Here is a 19,256-nt window from a genome sequence, read left to right on the forward strand (position 1 = left end):
GGCTCACTCCTTCTATTCTGTCTAGGAGCTCCTGGAAGAGCTAAAAAATTAAGCAAATTCCAGTGTTACATTGTTGATTTTCTTCATTTAAACTTACGACTTGTCACCTGAATATGTTTTTTTTATATTTCATGTTATCTGTTTCTAATATCGTGTTATAATTTCATGTATTGACTCGTTCCATGACCATGGAGACTTCTCCTTAATTTGGTCCCACGGAACAATAAAAAAATTAAAAAAAATAAAAAAAGAATTATTGCTGTATGTGTGAGGTAAGAAAGATAATACAATTGACTTATCTTGCATTGGACAATTGATAATCAGAGACGTTTTAGTAAGAGATAACGTGACAAGACCCCTCTGCAAAACTGAGTTACAGCAGCGATGATAGAACTGGTCTGACCACTTCTCAGCATGTAGCAGCACTGTTCAGGCAAAAAATTTGCAATAGCCAGTTGTCACTCTCTGGTCACTTTGCTTGATCTTCCTCAACAATATGGTGATGGCAGGGCAGGTAAATGGTGGTAGCATTAGCTTTCTGTATTCTTTATTTTCAAAACCTAAAAAATTTTGAGTTGAAGTGTTGCTTTCCTCTACAGATGTAGACAAGACTGCCAGCTTTATGTTAACATGTCTATCAGCTGCTGGTTGTTTGCCTGCCTGGCGAGGTCCAAAGGGGTGTTGCCCGCCTCATTCCTCGCTCCCCTGTCAGCTCCAGCCTGGAGAAGTACAGCCGCCACGTCGGCATGGCCCTCACGTACTGCAAGGTGCAGCGGCGTATCCCCACCACTCTTTGTAGCGTTGCAATCTGCAGATGTCAGCAGCAGCTGCACCACAGCTGTGTGGCCATTCCTTGCAGCAAGGTGCAGAGGCGTTTGGTAGTCAACATCCCGGAAGTCCACCGGCGCTCTGGCGTCCAGCAGACTTCTCACCGCCTCCACATGTCCCCCGCTTGCTGCCGTGTGCAGTGCAGTCTGTCCCAACACGAGACCACGAATCTGCTCCTCCACTACTCCAGCTGCTGCCAGAGCCCTCAGATCCTCCACTCTCCCATACATAACTGCCCAGGTCAGCATATCGAGTCTGTCTTGTATAGGAAGTCTCCTACACAAAAAATCAAGAGTCTTACACTCTAAACACACACCATAAATAAAGAAAACTAAAATAGCAGCGACGCTGGGAGCAGCTCTGAATACACATACGTCCAGCACCTTAGCAATCTCATTGTTAGCACAGAACTGTTAATGCATAATCTACAAATGTATATCAGTATCCCCTAATCAAGTCTTCATACATATTCTATTAAAATTCCTACAATGCATCTCATAAATGACTCAGCTCTCACATTTTGGCAAATCAATCCACACAGCGATTTCCTTTCACCTCAGAGTTCTATTGTTAACCAATCTTCGAGCTCCACTGAAACATACACTTCATACAGCTAACACTAGCCCCATGTCTGCAGCAATCCCTTATTACACTTTAGGAGGAAGCAACATGAAGCTAAGCATATCTTTTGTTCTTTAAAGAGCATTTAGTCACATGGCAGCCAAAAATTTCAGTCAAATTATTCGCAAATTTTTCGACACACCATCACCAAATACATTAAGTTACAGTTGTGCACAAAATCAGTTTTTCGAAATATTTCAATTACACCAATTTGTCTCTCACCACACCCATCTTCTGTCCATTGAAAACACATATATACTCCATATGTGTTTATGTGTGTGTGTGTGTGTGTGTGTGTGTGTGTGTGTGTGTGTGAGTGTTAAATCTTATGTGCACACATAAATGTCCATCCAGCAAAACATCCATCCTGTAAAACATACACACACCCAGACACACACAAACACACTTTTAATTGGATTCTAGTATCAAGGGCTAGTCTGAGAGCTCCTTTCGACTCTAGCAACTTATTACTGGAAGTACATCCCCTTCCTTTTCCCTTCTACACTTTAATGAAAGTTAGTTTCCGCTACTAAACTTTAACCCAAGTTAGTTTCCCCTACTAACTCTGATACACACTGTTATATAAATCTTGCAACTGGGAAATTCTTAGTTTGATGCTCCAAGTGGCACCTTGCATCAACTGAGCATTAAACCTACCATGCCTGTGGCTGCTGTGTGTCTGAATGCATCAGCAGGCTCTGAAACTAAATTAGTATTTTGTTTACCTGTCTACATTACTGTTGCATATATTCCTGCATGATACACTGTGCATACTTATATGTCATGCCAGTCACACATTGTAACAGATTTGTGACAACCACATTACAATGAGCCAAACAAACGATACCTACATTCTGATACCAAAAATTGTGTTACATGTGGTGACAAATGAAATGCAGCTAATGCTTTATAAAGCAAATGCAGCTATGAACGAACGCCTTTTCTTTTCCCGTTTATGCAGATACCACAGCTGATAAAAACAATATACATCAGCCTAACACTCAGTTTCTTTTTCTGTAAATATTATGTTTATATGGAGATGTTAACCACACAGCTTAAGCAGAAAATAAATCTCTATAAACACATGAAACGACTGTGAATTCAAACAGCTCACATACTGAAAATGGTTCTATGTGTTCGTGTCAAGTGGTGACACAGAAAATGTGAATGTTGAACGACAATACAGTAACCAACAGTCTGGAAGTCATCTTGAAGCTCACAGTGCGTTCCTAGGCCTGGTGAGACTTTGTCTGGCTCTGGAGTGTGCACTGGTTCACATGGACCCATTATCTGATATGAGATGCTGACAATGGTACAAGTTCATTTAGAATTTCGGTTAACAGGAGAGAAGGATAGGAATTCACCATTAGTCATTGGTATTTACTGTCACTAAACTAAATACCTACGGCTGCTTGCATCTGAGTTTATCTCCAAAAAGAAAAGTGGACTTTAGGATATAATTATGCAGCAACAGCTCCATAATGAACAAGAATACTGTACTCACAATGACTGCTAAACTCCATCAGCTGCAGGCCATTGCTTGCAACTGGTGAGCAGCACAATGTTGCAAATGTCTCCACTCAACCATAACCGCAACACAACTGACCGGACTATTCTGACATACCGTGCGGAAGAAACTCTGATACCCATGTTTGGAAATCAAAGTTGGAAACAACAGTGACCAAAAAAGTTTAAGTTAGGCTTGGAGGCAAGCTGCAACAGCCTAATGGTTAAGGTGACTGCTTGCGATCAACAGGAAATCCGTGTTCAAGTCCCAATTTCCATTGGTCACTATACATGTAAGCGTCCAAAACAGTCATTTAAAGAAAATTCAAGCTACATTTACACAAACACTCAAAATAAGCCATATCCTCACTGCCATGATGAACATTAATTTCTTGACCCTCTGCTTGCTGATGCTTCATCATTTCTTCTTGAGAAGCTCCTTACACTTATATCCACAATTATACATTTGCATAACTTCTAGGTTTGCTGAAAGTCAATGCATGACAAACTCGTTTCCACACACATTCGTGCATGCCTAATTTGCAAGGTACATTAGCATTATTGTTAGCAGAAATTGTATTAAACACACCAATATACACAGAACTTTTGAGAAAGGATATGCTCTGTGTGGTACACTGCAAAAAAAAAAAAAAAAAAAAAAAAAATAAATTATCCTGGCTGTTGTAATCTCTGCTTTATCCACAAATACAAAAATAAAACAAATAAAATAAGCTAAAAAAGGAAATTCGATTGTTCTAGTATGACATTTGGTTGGCTCCACAATAAGTGGTACCACAAGTGTTCAAAAATGGTTCAAATGGCTCTGAGCACTATGGGACTTAACATCGGAGGTCATCAGTCCCCTAGAACGTAGAACTACTTTAACCTAACTAACCTAAGGACGTCACACACATCCATGCCCGAGGCAGGATTCGAACCTGCGACCGTAGCAGTCGCGCGGTTCCGGACTGCATTGCCTAGAACCACTCGGCCACACTGGCCGGCCACCACAAGTGTGAAAATGGTTCATGTGTATTGACAGAACTCACCGCAAGAGAGCGACGATGATGTGGAAAAACGGGTCTGTGTTGTGGGCAGCTATGGCCGGTGCAGCTGAGGGAAGAGTCCGGCCGTGGTCACTGTGGGGCTGGTGGTGAGTTCCAGGTGTTGACCCGCCACCTGTACTGATTGGCGCACTGTCCAAAGAGAGGCACTGTGTGGGTGAAAGTACTCACACGGGTACCTTGAGGGCCTGTCTAGACCAGAAAATTGAATACACTCTGCAAACAAGAACAGGTTGTCAGTTAACACGAACGACTTACAATGAACCAATCAGTTTCTATGCTTCTTCTCCTGCATTCCCCATAGGCATAGCTTAGCGTGTCATACAACAGATTGTTGAAAATGGAGAAGCATACTCTAAATGTAAATATAAGAGCAAACAATATTGGTGAACTGGTATAAGAAGAATTCAACAGGACTCATCAAATGCAGAACTAAAGTAATTATCATACAGAAATTAAAAACAGTAACCAAGCAGTTTTGCATCTGTAAATTAAGGGAATTTATAGGCTGCAACCATCAGACATTGTTTGACACATTTGTAACACATGCCATAAGAGTCAGGACAAATAAATAGGGCAGGACGTTTTAAACTTAGCAAGGAAGATAAGTCAGAGAACGTAGCAGTGCACAAAGATTTGAAACACATGACCTTATGAGCACTGTTATTCAATGGGCAGCTGTTAAGCATAATCCATTTGCAATGCTGAACGAGTGTGTGAGAATGATCAGTAATGAGAAACAATTTACATACGTTACTGACACAATTAAAAGTTTCAAAATTAAAAATTTACTGAATTTTGATAAGACACAGTACACACAGTTCCGTACAGGGAATGGTATGACACCATTAATAAATATAGACCTTAATCAGAAGCATATAGCTAAGGTAGAATATTCCAAATTTTTTGGTTTGTCCATTGATGAGAGATTAAATTGGAAGAAACACATTGATGATCTGCTGAAACGTTTGAGTTCAGCTACTTATGCAATAAGGGTCATTGCAAATTTTGGTGATAAACATCTTAGTAAATTAGCTTACTACGCCTATTTTCACTCATTGCTTTCATATGGCATCATATTTTGGGGGAATTCATCACTGAGGAATAAAGTATTTATTGCACAAAAGCGTGTAATCAGAATAATAGCTGGAGTCCACCCAAGATCATCCTGCAGACATTTATTTAAGGATCTAGGGATATTCACAGTAGCTTCTCAGTATATATACTCTCTTATGAAATTTGTTATTAACAACCAAACCCAATTCAAAAGTAATAGCAGTGTGCATAACTACAATACTAGGAGAAAGGATGATCTTCACTATTCAAGATTAAATCTAACTTTGGCACAGAAAGGGGTGACTTATACTGGCACTAAAGTCTTTGGTCACTTACCAAATAGTATCAAAAGTCTGACAGATAACCAACAAGTATTTAAGAAGAAATTAAAAGAATTTCTGAATGACAACTCCTTCTGCTCCATAGAGGAATTTTTAGATATAAATTAAGAAAAAAAAGAAAAAAATATTTAAAAAATAAAAATAAAAAATAAAGAAAAACAAAAAACACAAAAAATAAAGTTGTTATATTAACTTAAGTATGTTGTTAAATTAACCTGATTATGTCATGTATTAGAAAATTCGACTCGTTCCACATCATTACGAAATATCGTATACATGATCCATGGAACTAGTATTAATCTAATGTAATCTAATCTACTCATAGTAGTGTATTCGGTGTAATCATATTTATTTGATATGGAGTGAAATAGCTCCTACAGCATGGAGCAGTCAATGTCAGTGAAAGTAATGTCAAAGAGGCTCCAAAAGGCAACAGGCAAACTGCACCTCTGTAAATGCTCATGAAATAGGTAGTTACAATCAGCTGGCTATGACTTTTGCCTGTTAAGACATTGGGACCTAAATTTTGGAAGCTGAATGATAACCATGCTTGTGATTGACATGCAGGAGATGTGGCTGAGTAGGTTGTGACACAACAAAACATGTTTCACAATGCATTATCCATTCCCATTTACAGTCACCATATTTTTGCATCCTTAGTTCTTGGTCACCAGAACAGATTTCAAACAGTGCAGCTTTTCTTCAGGTTAGTGGGCACAGAGTGGGCTGAGGATTCTGTTGTACCGACAGAGAGCTGCTGGCACATTGGCACATCTCATTGTGTGTCAAACAAGCCCCCATTGCAGGTGGCAGAGACACAATGAGCCTCGAAGCTCCACACTACTACCTTCTGTGTACTGGCGAGTGGAGGGGGCACACATTCCGTGTATGAACACAGTCCTGCACAAATGTTAACGTTTAGACTAGTCAATGCCATCTATCTGATTCTACTGCGCTATATGCACTCATTCTGGTTCTTTCAAGAACCCACATGACTGGCATTCGCAGTTATCAATCTTGAAGTCCTAATCGCATTTTGCCGATGTATTCGCATCATGCAATCATTTTTCTGGATGTCGTGGGCCACGACCATTTTCTGTAAGTTTGTATAGAAACATTTTCTGTATAGTATCTTCTTGCACAAGGTGGGATACGGACGTTTCCTTGTAGATAATCTGGAGAAGCCTAGCATAGGGGAAACACTTCACTGAAATTTGAAAATTAAAACCTCAGCAACCAAGATTGTATTTTTATCTCAAGAACCAGAATTGCATGAAGCACATACACATTTGATATGTTGTGTTACGATGATAGTGTGACGTAAAATTCTCATCAACGTCAAGTTTGTTAGACATGTCTCAGTGGCTGCAATTGACAGGATGGAGAAGATTATCTACTATGCACTCGTAGAAGCAAACTTGAGGGACAGGCTTTAGTAATGGCACAGTGAACTTCAAGCAAGGCAGGCGAAGCACACACTGCGAATAGAAAGAAGTGTACCAAAGAACAGTACATATTCTGGGGCAGGGATGAACAGAGAGGAAAATAAAATGAAAAGGAAATGAGAAGGAAAGCCCCAATAGGGTGTTGGAGTACGCAAAGATGCCACCATGTTGTGTGGAGTTATTTGTTGTCTTGAGGGTTGGACACAAGGTGTACAAGGAGTAAGCAGCTACAACCTACTGCTCCTGAGCTCACAGCACATCACATGATGTCTTGCATGTACAACCTGAATGGGAACCGCACCCTTCACTATAGAGCCAGGTGTGCTTCATTTGACGAATCTTAAAACTTATTTCTAACTTCCCCTTTAGTACTTGGCAGTAATAATATAATTTTACTCGGCATATTGCTGGAAAATTGCATATACTGACTGATAGGTACGTCACACTCCTTTTATGATGATATAGTTCATGGGTGAAGGGCCAAATATGTGTCCAAAGGACAGAATATTTTGGCAAGTGAGTACTTTTCCGTCATGAGGTGCATTATTGAACTGACTGCTTAAAGGCTGGCTTTTTCGCGTCTGTCCCTTTGAAGTTCTGTAGCCTACACCTGCCAACACATTGTAAAATCCTCTCTTTGTGCCCAGGGATGCATTCTGGTGGCATCTTTGCTGCTGATCTGCCTCCCCCTTCCCCTGAAGTGTCAGCTCATTGTGGAATATCTCCTTCATTTTCTTAACCCTAGGATGCATATACAGGGCCTCCGAGGCCCTTGTATGCCTTCATTTTTTAAAAAAATTCTGTAATTTTTTGTTTGATTTCAAACTGCTTTCCAGTACTCTTTCACTAACACTGTGACATTCCTCCTATCAAGTCTGAACGAGATACCTTTTTAAGTTTTTTGTATAATCCAATACGTTTACCCATGCACCATGAATGCATAAGCAGGGCTTCAGAAGCCCTCACACATTTATAAATGTTCTTTAGCCTATATTGTCTTCAACATTTGGTTGGGAGCAGTTATTAATTCAACAATAACTGTAGTGGTGTTTCCAGCAACAGCAGTGCCAACAGCAGCAGCAGTAGCTGTAGTAGTAATAGTATAACTAAAAAATAATACACACTACTTTCACATATTGGCGATGCCGGTGTATTATTGATCTTTTTGCTATCAAATGTTTTATTATTGCATAGTATTGTTATCCTGTGCTGCTCTTGTCAGCCTCATTGTTACTGTAGTTTGTTTGTTGCTGCAAGGCCCATATTGTTACGAGTATGACTCGTTTAGTGCTGCACAAGCTGCTGTTCTAAAGACACGCCTTTTGCTGTGGCTTCGACACGCAAAGCAAGAGAGTCAGTACGTGCAAATGCAGCTAATTTTGAAAGTGTTGTGGGTCAGTGGTTTGAATAAGATGATTCTTGCGAGGAAGGAAATATTTTTGAAGATGCAAGTAGTGAAGTATCAGCCAATGAACCTGCAGATGTGAATATTGAGGCAGATGACAGTCCTTCCGATAATATTACTTCATCAGAGTCTGAAAACGAAGAACCACCACAAAAAGGTATAGAAGATCACACATACATTAGTTGGAATGGAACGATTTGGAAATTAGATGCTCCTGCAACTTTTCGTACAACTGTCCATAATATCGTAAAGAAGGCACCTGGTCCAGCCCATGGTTTGAAAACCTGTAAACCTAAGGATGCCTGGGAATATTTCATCTCCAAGGAAATACTAGAGGAAATTATCAACTGCACAAATATTGAAGGCAGAAGAGTGGCTGCTTTACGTGGTAAAATGTGGAAAAACGTTTTGCTTGCTGAAATGGAGGGTTCTCTTGGTCTTTTACTGCTTTCTGGTGTTGAGAAGAGTTGGGATGTCCCTTTTAGAGAGTTATTCTTGGATGAAAAGGCAAATCCTACATATAAGACCACCATGTCAGTAAATAGATTCGAGAATATAAGGAGAATGATTAGAGTTGATGACAGGTGTACCCGTGAAGCTCGGTCTGCAGATGAAAAACTTGCAGCTGTTCGCTATGTATGGGAACAATTTCTTGACAAGTGTAGAAATAGAATGATTCTCAATGATTCGCTCACATTTGACGAACAGCTAGTCCCATTCCGTGGAAGATGCAGCTTCACCCAGTATATGCCCTCTAAACCAGCAAAGTATGGCATAAAAATATTTTGGTTATGTGATGCTACATCTGCATATGCTTTAGACGGAATTGTTTACACGGGAAGGAAGCCCCATGAACCTATTCAGAAAAATCTTGGATTGAATGTGGTGAAAGATCTTGCTAAAAGCATTGAAGGATCATCAAAAAATACTACTGTTGACAACTTCTTTACTAGTGGCAGCTGGCAGAATAGATCCTTCAGAAGCAAATTACAGTGGTGGGAACAATGAAACAAAATAAACCAGAAATTCTTAATGAGATGAAAGCATCTGCCTCAAGAGCGATTCATTCCTCTTTGTTTGCATTTAAAGGGGACATTACAATGGTGAGTTATGCTCCCAAAAAGAAAAAGTCTGTAGTTCTCATTAGCACACTGCATCATGACAGAAGCATTGATGAAACTCATGCAAAAAAGAAACCAGATATAATAAAGTTCTATAACTCTACAAAGGGTGGAGTAGATCAAATGGACCAGAAAATTCGTTATTACACTTGCAAGAGACAAACAAGTAGATGGCCATTTGCATTATGGATATGATGGACGTTGCAGCAATGAACAGTGAAATTTCATTTTCCGCCCAACATCTGAAATACCATAGAGGAAGAAGTGATAAAAGGCGTTTGTTCCTAAGAGATTTAGCAGAGGAAATGTTAAGACCACTAATGGAATTTCGTATTCAGATCCCTACTCTTTCAAAGAAAATCGTTGATGCCATGCAAAGATGTGGTGTTCAAAAAGATGTCATATTGCCGAACCAACAACCTGTTTCAGGAAAAAGAAGAATATGCAATTATTGTCCATATAATAAACACAGGAAAAGTGCTATGACATGCATTAATAAGGCTACTAAAGATGTAGCCACCATCATGATACATCAGACAATGTCCCAGAAGTTAGACGTCTGTGCCAGACTCTTAGTATGCTCGTAATGCATTCCATGCTATTCCGTTAGGCAATTTTCCATGATTGCCAAATCGATAGGCTGTTGTAATCTGGTGGACCACTAGAGTTCGCAGCAACAATCTCCAACAGTGTGTACCATGTCTTCCCACCTTGGTGGGCTATCTAATAGACTGGATTTCTATAATCTCTGTCGTCTTTGAAACTAGTAAGTAGTGTCATGATTTAGGAGGTAAGTAGAAAATTGTCTTCATTCGCATTCCAGTGCATTCGTCCTACATTTCTGAAAATGCACCACAAAATGGAATAAACGCTATGGTTGCATCCTTCTGAGTTCCCTATTCTGTTTCTGCTGGTGATACAGTGTCTATGAGAGACAGGGCTCTCCGAATTTGCCACTCTGTGTAGCCATTCTTCCAGAACACCATTCTCAGTTGTTCATTCCTTCATGATGGTTGGTGCCATCTATCCATGACAAAGTAGATATAGATCTGTGCACTTCTTCTTCTGGTACATACAGTGGCCAAACATGCCATCTACTCATCGTTTTAATAGGACGTCTTGAGAGGGGGAGCACTGCAGCGATAAAATTGATGTTCTGGTGTATGGAAGTAATTCAGCTAGCCTCTTTCATATGGCCATATGACGAATATGTCATCTGCGTACCACGAAAAATCAGATCATTTCCACTGGACTGATTCGAGCACTTCTTCTTCAAAATTGATCATGTGCACGTTGGTGACAATTGGTAATAGTGGACTCTCCACAGCTGGTCCTACCGTCTGCTCAAAGGAGCCACCGTCAAAAATAAAGACTGTCGACGTCAAGACATCACTAAAACGTTTGGTCATCTCCATGTAAAATTTCTGGCCAACAAGTACTAAGGACTGCTATATAGAAACTCTGGTGACTAGAGAGATAACATCAAACTTCACATGGATGTCAGTATGCTTAAGACATCCATGATAACCTACAGAGCTGCAAATACGATGTGAACAATTACCAACGTAAGGGCTAAGCAAGTACTTCAGATACATAATGAGTGTGTATGTAGGGGCAGCAGTGCTTCTAATGATGGGGTATAAAGGTATCCAATTTTCGTGAACCTTTAGAGCTGATAAAGTCTCAATGGAACTTGAAATCTCAGTAATAGCTGCTTAACAACTTCCTCAGTCAAGTTGGATTCTCTGAGAAGCGTCATAGTCTTCACATCCACCCTCCTGTTAGGACCAATGTCAATCATCTGGTGTGCACTGTCTTCTAGCAGGACTCACACCTCTTCAGAGTAATCCTGCTGCTGTAGCACCATAGTTCTATTGCCTCTGTTGGCTGACAAGACCATTATGCCTGAATCTTCTCTTAGCCCTTGTACAGCTGTCCTCTGCTTGCCATAAGAGCTGGTTTCAAAAGTTTTGTTCCCATGAAAAAACAACAGGTTTTGCGGTGTACATCTTCAGCTGCTTCAGGTAGAATCGTGCAGCTGCCCATTCCACTGCACTAATGATGTCGATGACAGGTGCAGATTTAGGTGCAAAACTGAGTTCTTTCTTAGCAGTGAAACCATGTCCTCAGCCAGCTGCTTGGTTGAGAAATTGATGACAGTCTCGCAGACAGCTTCAAATGATTATCTCTCTGATATACATTCAAATTTTGATGTTTGACAACCAATAGCCTACATTTGTGTGAAATATACTGTGACCCATGTGAGACCATTAATCCATTCACATATCGAGGAACTGAGCTGAGAGGTCATCTCTACATGTAATTTGAATAGCTCCTTGTTATTCGAGTCCCAACAGCAGTGAGTATGTCATGCTTGTGAGAAATTGAGTTTTAATATCCTCCAATGTGGTGACCAATACCAACAGAAGGTTTTCCACACATGTCATCATCTCTTGAAAGGCTCATGAAGGCTGAAGCTGTCATGCTATGCTGCGTATGCGTGCAGTGGCACTGTAAATGCCCACGTCTGATACCAGTGTAAAGGGGGCACGTTAAGAGGCACGTGACTCCTCTGCCTGTCGCCAGGTTCGAACATGGGTTCTCTGCTGGGTATGAGGAAGAGATGGTGGGGTGTGTCCCCAAATGGCTCCTGATGATAGATGTCAAAAAAGATAATATCATCCCCCTGTTTCCCTGAAAGTGGGTAACCAATGTCTCAGCAGCTGTGAATCCCTAAAATTTAATCAAGAGAAAAGTATACCCAAAGAATACAAAAATGATCCAGGCAATAGACACGAAAAGGAACAGCCCAATGGGCTCAAAACCAAAATAACTGAAATCGGCACTTTGTTTCTTTGGTTCATGGCACACCATAGTCATAGGAGCTCCATACTGGTAACTCTTAATCTGGCATGATCCGTCCTCCACAATGCCTCAGCACTCTTACTGACACCAGTGTAATCGCCTATGTCTGATACCAGTGTAAATGAGACATGTTAACGGGCAGGGGACTCACTTGCCCAATGCCAGGTTCAGACATGGGTTCTCTGCTGGGCATGAGGAAGAGGATAGAATAATTCTGATGACAGAATAACAACATTTATTGATCAACTGCAATACAGGGCTATTACAAATGATTGAAGCGATTTCATAAATTCACTGTAGCTCCATTCATTGACATATGGTCACGACACACTACAGATACGTAGAACAACTCATAAAGTTTTGTTCGGCTGAAGCCGCACTTCAGGTTTCAGCCGCCAGAGCGCTCGAGAGCGCAGTGAGACAAAATGGCGACAGGAGCCGAGAAAGCGTATGTCGTGCTTGAAATGCACTCACATCAGTCAGTCATAACAGTGCAACGACACTTCAGGACGAAGTTCAACAAAGATCCACCAACTGCTAACTCTATTCGGCGATGGTATGCGCAGTTTAAAGCTTCTGGATGCCTCTGTAAGTGGAAATCGACGGGTCGGCCTGCAGTGAGCGAAGGAACGGTTGAACGCGTGCGGGCAAGTTTCACGCGTAGCCCGCGGAAGTCGACGAATAAAGCAAGCAGGGAGCTAAACGGACCACGGTTTGGAAAATCTTACGGAAAAGGCTAAAGCAGAAGCCTTACCGTTTACAATTGCTACAAGCCCTGACACCTGGTGACAAAGTCAAACGATTTGAATTTTCGGCGCGGTTGCAACAGCTCACGGAAGACGATGCGTTCAGTGCGAAACTTGTTTTCAGTGATGAAGCAACATTTTTTTCTTAATGGTGAAGTGAACAGACACAATGTGCGAATCTGGGCGGTAGATAATCCTCACGCATTCGTGCAGCAAATTCGCAATTCACCAAAAGTTAACGTGTTTTGTGCAATCTCACGGTTTAAAGTTTACGGCCCCTTTTTCTTCTGCGAAAAAAACGTTACAGGACACGTGTATCTGGACATGCTGGAAAATTGGCTCATGCCACAACTGCAGACTGACAGCGCCGACTTCATCTTTCAACAGGATGGTGCTCCACCGCACTTCCATCATGATGTTCGGCATTTCTTAAACAGGAGATCGGAAAACCGATGGATCGGTCGTGGTGGAGATCATGATCAGCAATTCATGTCACGGCCTCCACGCTCTCCCGACTTAACCCCATGTGATTTCTTTCTGTGGGGTTATGTGAAAGATTCAGTGTTTAAACCTCCTCTACCAAGAAACGTGCCAGAACTGCGAGCTCGCATCAACGATGCTTTCCAACTCATTGATGGGGACATGCTGCGCCGAGTGTGGAAGGAACTTGATTATCGGCTTGATGTCTGCCGAATCACTAAAGGGGCACACATCGAACATTTGTGAATGCCTAAAAAAACTTTTTGAGTTTTTGTATGTGTGCGCAAAGCATTGTGAAAATATCTCAAATAATAAAGTTATTGTAGAGCTGTGAAATCGCTTCAATCATTTGTAATAACCCTGTACACTGGTTGTAGACCTTCTGGGTGAGGTTTGCTTCTGTTCATAATGTTCTCGGCGAAATCAGAAGTGGCCAGTGCATGGTCACCAGGGTGCACACTGCTGCTTTTGCAACCATACTGGCATAACTCGAATCCACTGCCATGACAGTGGCACTCCGGCTGTGGTGGGTCATACTGCAGCAGCTGGAACCATGCACCACGGGCCTCTGTTGTGATGGCGGCAGTGGGACGAGACAGTGCCCCATCTCAGTGACCATCCCATGTGGTGATTGTCTGTCGTCAGTGGGCTATGGTCTCCAGCTCCTGCCTTGGTCATGGCGTTTGTGACAACAGTGTCCCAGGACGTTGGTAACAGTACATGACCGTAGCGCACCACAAGCGACGACTCGCACGTATTTGGCTGCCTGGTGACAGCGTCCGATGATAGTTATTGTGGTGGCTTCACTGAACTGAATTACAACGGTGACTATTACAATGCTTGCGATGGTAGTGAAGACTCTGGTGGCTCTATGTCACTCCAACTCCTCATGATGGACGATGTTGACCACCTGGCTGCCGATCCTTAAATATGGCTTTCTGCTGCTGATGTCTGCTGTTATTCTTCCCCAGTAGGTCAGTGTTCTAGTGTTGTCTCGGCTGGCATAACTGACCCAATTACTGCACTCAATGTTGACAGCCCAGCATGTGGTGAGCTGCTCCTTGTCAAGTCTTCCGCTGGTCAATGACGCAGTGTTCCCCTTCCTGTTGCTTAACATGGCGCTCTTCTGACCCAACTACGCCACAGTCTCATAGCACTTAACTGCACAACAGAATGCAACACATATACAGCTTCAAACTCCCTATATTCCTTCACATTTTAGGTAACTTCGTTACTACAAGACTCCTACCCTTAACTAACTTAAGCACTCTCATCATTTGACCCTCTATGCTATGCCCATCAGCTCTAAGGTGGTGGTGCTGCTTAATGTGATTCTGGGGATGATGTAGCAATGCTGAGATGCTTTAGTACATCTTACAGTCTCAACAACTCGTGATTTACTCGATGGCAACATGAGACTCTCAATACTGTTGATACCATACTGGCCTCTGTGAATTGTGTCACAGGGTACTACAATGTCTGTGGAGCTGGTAAAGAGTGACATATTATTTCCTCATCTCACACTTCTCTTTATGCAGCATGATAGCATTTATACATTTCGTACTATCAGCAGCAGCAGTGCAACCAAACAACTAGAGCCTGCTGTTTGTAAAGGGATGTACAGTGATTCATACATCATACAGAACAAGGCCCTAACACTAACATGCCTAACTATAAACTCCAGATGTCCACTTGTGTGTCTGTGTGCTATGAATCACATCTTTGGGTCTGCAGTGAGAATACGACTTGTTAAGTAAACTGTCAACATATCGTTTGTTGATAGGATTGATACCACAATCTAAATAACAAACTGTTGTACACAAGAAATGTAATGAATCCAAATGAGGATGGATTGCTTAAATGCCAAAACAATTTATGAATCTTCGAAGAACTTCACTTTTCCATGAATTTTTAGCTAACTTAACCGCTAATGCACATAGTTGTATTTACATATTTGCAGATCCCGGTACGAGAATGCAATGTAAGCATTGTGAGCTGTCAGCTAATGGTCATCGATGATGGAGTGTTTCACAGCACAGACACGTCTAAGAGAACTCAGTGGCAAACACTATAGGATTGATGATAAAAATACAGAAACATGTAGGGTTGGGAAACACAGACAAATGGCTTGTCTGGTGCTTACCTCGTTTCTGCTGGTGGATCAGCAAGCAGTCTAGTCACTCCTATCACATCTTCGAGATGGTTCTGCATCGCATCCGCCCAGCCCTGGGTGGCCATCACCTGACAGTTGTGGGCCTTTATGAAGGAGATGGCGGCCGCAGTAAGGCCTGGGCACGAGTGCCTCACTGCCAGCACAGCTGCAGCTGCCGCGTTGTCAATGGTCAGCTGAGCGGACACCTGCTGCTCACAGACAGTCTTCAGGGCCGACAAGCCGTACTTATCAGCTGCCGCCAGCATCTGCGGAGTCATGGCGGACAGCTGGGGAGCCTGGAGGGTGTACATGTAGTCCAGCAGCTCCCCCATCACCTCGCCCTCCACGTCTGTGATGATGACCTGCCCGCTGCTGGCCTCCAGCGTGTCAAACTGGAACATTGCCTGGAACACGGGGCTCCTGGAGACCAGTACGGCTCTGTGTGCCACCAGCCGCGTCTCCCCAGCCACCAGCGTTACCGTGGCGCCATCACCAGCGTCCAGAAGGGCGCCCAGGCGCACGGCGGTGGTCTCTTGAACCTCTTTAACTGCTGCCATTTTAGATGAATCTGAAACACAGTGCCACTGAGCAGTCCTTTGTCCTTATACAACACCCTCAATACTTGTACAATGGTTATGCAGACCTGTATGCAACACAATGATATCTTACCTGTGTAAAATGGTCGCTACAGGTGAATAGATACAAATCTTCAACAACATATCCCTTAAAACTTTCCATTCCCATTATTGTGTACAACATACGCTCAGAACAGTTGGACACGACATTTACTGATCATGAAGTCTTTTAGCACGACGAAACTAACTAGGCCAGAAGGAACTTCAGTACTACTATACTACACCATTGATCCCTCCAGCCACTCCCATTATTATACAGGGTGTTACAAAAAGGTACGGCCAAACATTCAGGAAACGTTCCTCACACACAAAGAAAGAAAATATGTTATGTGGACATGTGTCCGGAAACGCTTACTTTCCATGTTAGAGCTCATTTTATTACTTCTCTTCAAATCACATTAATCATGGAATGGAAACACCCAGCAACAGAACGTACCAGCGTGACTTCGAACACTTTGTTACAGGAAATGTTCAAAATGTCCTCCGTTAGCGAGGATACATGCATCCACACTCCGCCGCATGGAATCCCTGATGCGCTGATACAGCCCTGGAGAATGGCGTATTGTATCACAGCCGTCCACAATACGAGCACAAAGAGTCTCTACATTTGGTACCGGGGTTGCGTAGACAAGAGCTTTCAAATGGCCCCATAAATGAAAGTCAAGAGGGTTGAGGGCAGGAGAGCGTGGAGGCCATGGAATTGGTCCGCCTCTACCAATCCATCGGTCACCGAATCTGTTGTTGAGGAGCATACGAACACTTCGACTGAAATGTGCAGGAGCTCCATCGTGCATGAACCACATGTTGTGTCGTACTTGTAAAGGCACATGTTCTAGCAGCAGAGGTAGAGTATCCCGTATGAAATCATGATTACGTGCTCCATTGAGCGTAGGTGGAAGAACATGGGGCCTAATCGAGACATCACCAACATTGCCTGCCCAAACTTTCACAGAAATTCTGTGTTGATGACGTGATTGCACAATTACGTGTGGATTCTCGTCAGCCCACACATGTTGATTGGTAAAATGTACAATTTGATCACGTTGGAATGAAGCCTCATCCGTAAAGAGAACATTTGCACTGAAATGAGGATTGACACATTGTTGGATGAACCAATCGCAGAAGTGTACGCGTGGAGGACAATCAGCTGCTGATAGTGCCTGCACACGCTGTACATGGTACGGAAACAACTGGTTCTCCAGTAGCACTCTCCATACTGTGACGTGGTCAACGTTACCTTGTACAGCAGCAACTTCTCTGACGCTGACATTAGGGTTATTGTCAACTGCACGAAGAATTGCCTCGTCCATTGCAGGTGTCCTCGTCGTTCTAGGTCTTCCCCAGTCGCGAGTCATAGGCTGGAATGTTCCGTGCTCCCTAAGATGCTGATCAATTGCTTCAAACGTCTTCCTGTCGGGACACCTTCGTTCTGGAAATCTGTCTCGATACAAACTCACCGCGCCACGGCTATTGCCCCGTGCTAATCCATACATCAAATGGGCATCTGCCAACTCGGCATTTGTAAACATTGCACTGACTGCAAAACCACGTTCGTGATGAACACTAACCTGTTGATGCTACGTACTGATGTGCTTGATGCTAGTACTGTAGAGCAACGAGTCGCATGTAAACACAAGCACCGAAGTCAACATTACCTTCCTTCAATTAGGCCAACTGGTGGTGAACCAAGGAAGTACAGTACATACTGACGAAACTAAAATGAGCTCTAACATGGAAATTAAGCGTTTCCGGACACATGCCCACATAACATCTTTTCTTTATTTGTGTGTGAGGAATGTTTCCGGAAAGTTTGGCCGTACCTTTTTGTACACCCTGTATATTTAGGAAAATGAAATTTTGCTGCCAGAATCTGTTTTGCCCTGCCCTTGACAGCTATTTCACCATGTTGCCGTTAGGAGGTGGTTCATACAGTGGACTTGCTCCCAACTACTACACTCAGTGGCGCCTTACCAGTAAACACTGCATCACCATATCGGGTGCAGTCACACTGCAACGCCTTCTCGAATATCTGACAGATTCCAACAAGACGACAGAAAAAATTGCACAGTTCAAATCTTGAGCCAGTCAGTGAGAATAAGTCTTTCATTAAACTGCCAAATGTGTTATCTTTCTCCGTGTTCACCCCTAAGCCCCATAGCCCATAATACAAGCAATGTCAGCAATCCAGAAAACTCGTAATGAGGGTTGCCTAACAGTTCCTGCAAAACTCCTATTAAACTGAAAATGATTCTAAATACTTGTAACCACCAGCCTTCTCCTGCGATGCAGTGAATTAAAAAACGTCAACAAAATACATACAATATGTGATCAGAAGTAACTGTCAAAAAACATACATTCTTCATATTAGGTGCACTGTGCTGCGACCTATTACCAGATACTCCATATCAGCGACCTCAGTAGTCATTAGACATAGTGAGAGAGCAGAATGGAGAGCTCTGCGGAACTCACAGACTTCGAACGTGGTCAGGTAATTGGATGTCACTTGTGTCATACGCCTGTACGCGAGATTTCCACACTCCTAAACATACTTAGGTCCACTGTTACCCATGTGATAGTGAAGCACAAAAGCGTACAGGCCGACCCCGCCTGTTGACTGACAGAGACCACTGACAGTTGGAGTGGGTCGTAAAGTGACCGAAGTAAGAGTGACTTCAGGCGTGCCACAGGGGACTGTTGTAGGACCGGTGCTATTCACAATATATATAAATGACCTTGTGCATAACATCGGAAGTTCACTGAGGCTTTTTGCGGATGATGCTGTACTATATCTAGAGGTTGTAACAATGGAAAATTATACTGAAGTGCAAGAGCATCTGCAACGAATTGACTCATGGTGCAAGGAACGGCAATTGAATCTCAATGTAGACAAGTGTAATGTGCTGCGAATACATAGAAAGAAAGATCCTTTATCATTTAGCTACAATATAGCAAAAATTGGTTCAAATGGCTCTGAGTACTATGGGACTTAAC

The 19,256-nt window shown here is 42.5% G+C and overlaps 1 protein-coding gene across 3 annotated transcripts in view; it reads right to left on the reverse strand.

The window, feature by feature from the left end:
• Positions 1–530: 530 nt before the first annotated feature.
• Positions 531–19,256, reverse strand: part of LOC126427192 (ankyrin-1-like) — a 61,631-nt gene continuing 42,905 nt past the window's right edge. For 2 of the 3 annotated variants that reach the window (XM_050089419.1, XM_050089418.1), the window contains 3 exons: positions 15,622–16,198; positions 4,005–4,151; positions 531–1,104 (listed from right to left, as the gene is read on the reverse strand). In XM_050089419.1, the coding sequence (XP_049945376.1) occupies positions 621–1,104; positions 4,005–4,151; positions 15,622–16,187 (1,197 nt within the window). In that variant the 5' untranslated portion in view covers positions 16,188–16,198 and the 3' untranslated portion in view covers positions 531–620. The remainder of the gene's footprint in view (positions 1,105–4,004; positions 4,152–15,621; positions 16,199–19,256) is intronic. The other variant, XM_050089420.1, reaches the window with a different exon arrangement.

The sequence above is a fragment of the Schistocerca serialis genome, chromosome 11 (genome assembly GCF_023864345.2).
Source record: "Schistocerca serialis cubense isolate TAMUIC-IGC-003099 chromosome 11, iqSchSeri2.2, whole genome shotgun sequence".
Lineage (NCBI taxonomy): Eukaryota > Metazoa > Arthropoda > Insecta > Orthoptera > Acrididae > Schistocerca > Schistocerca serialis.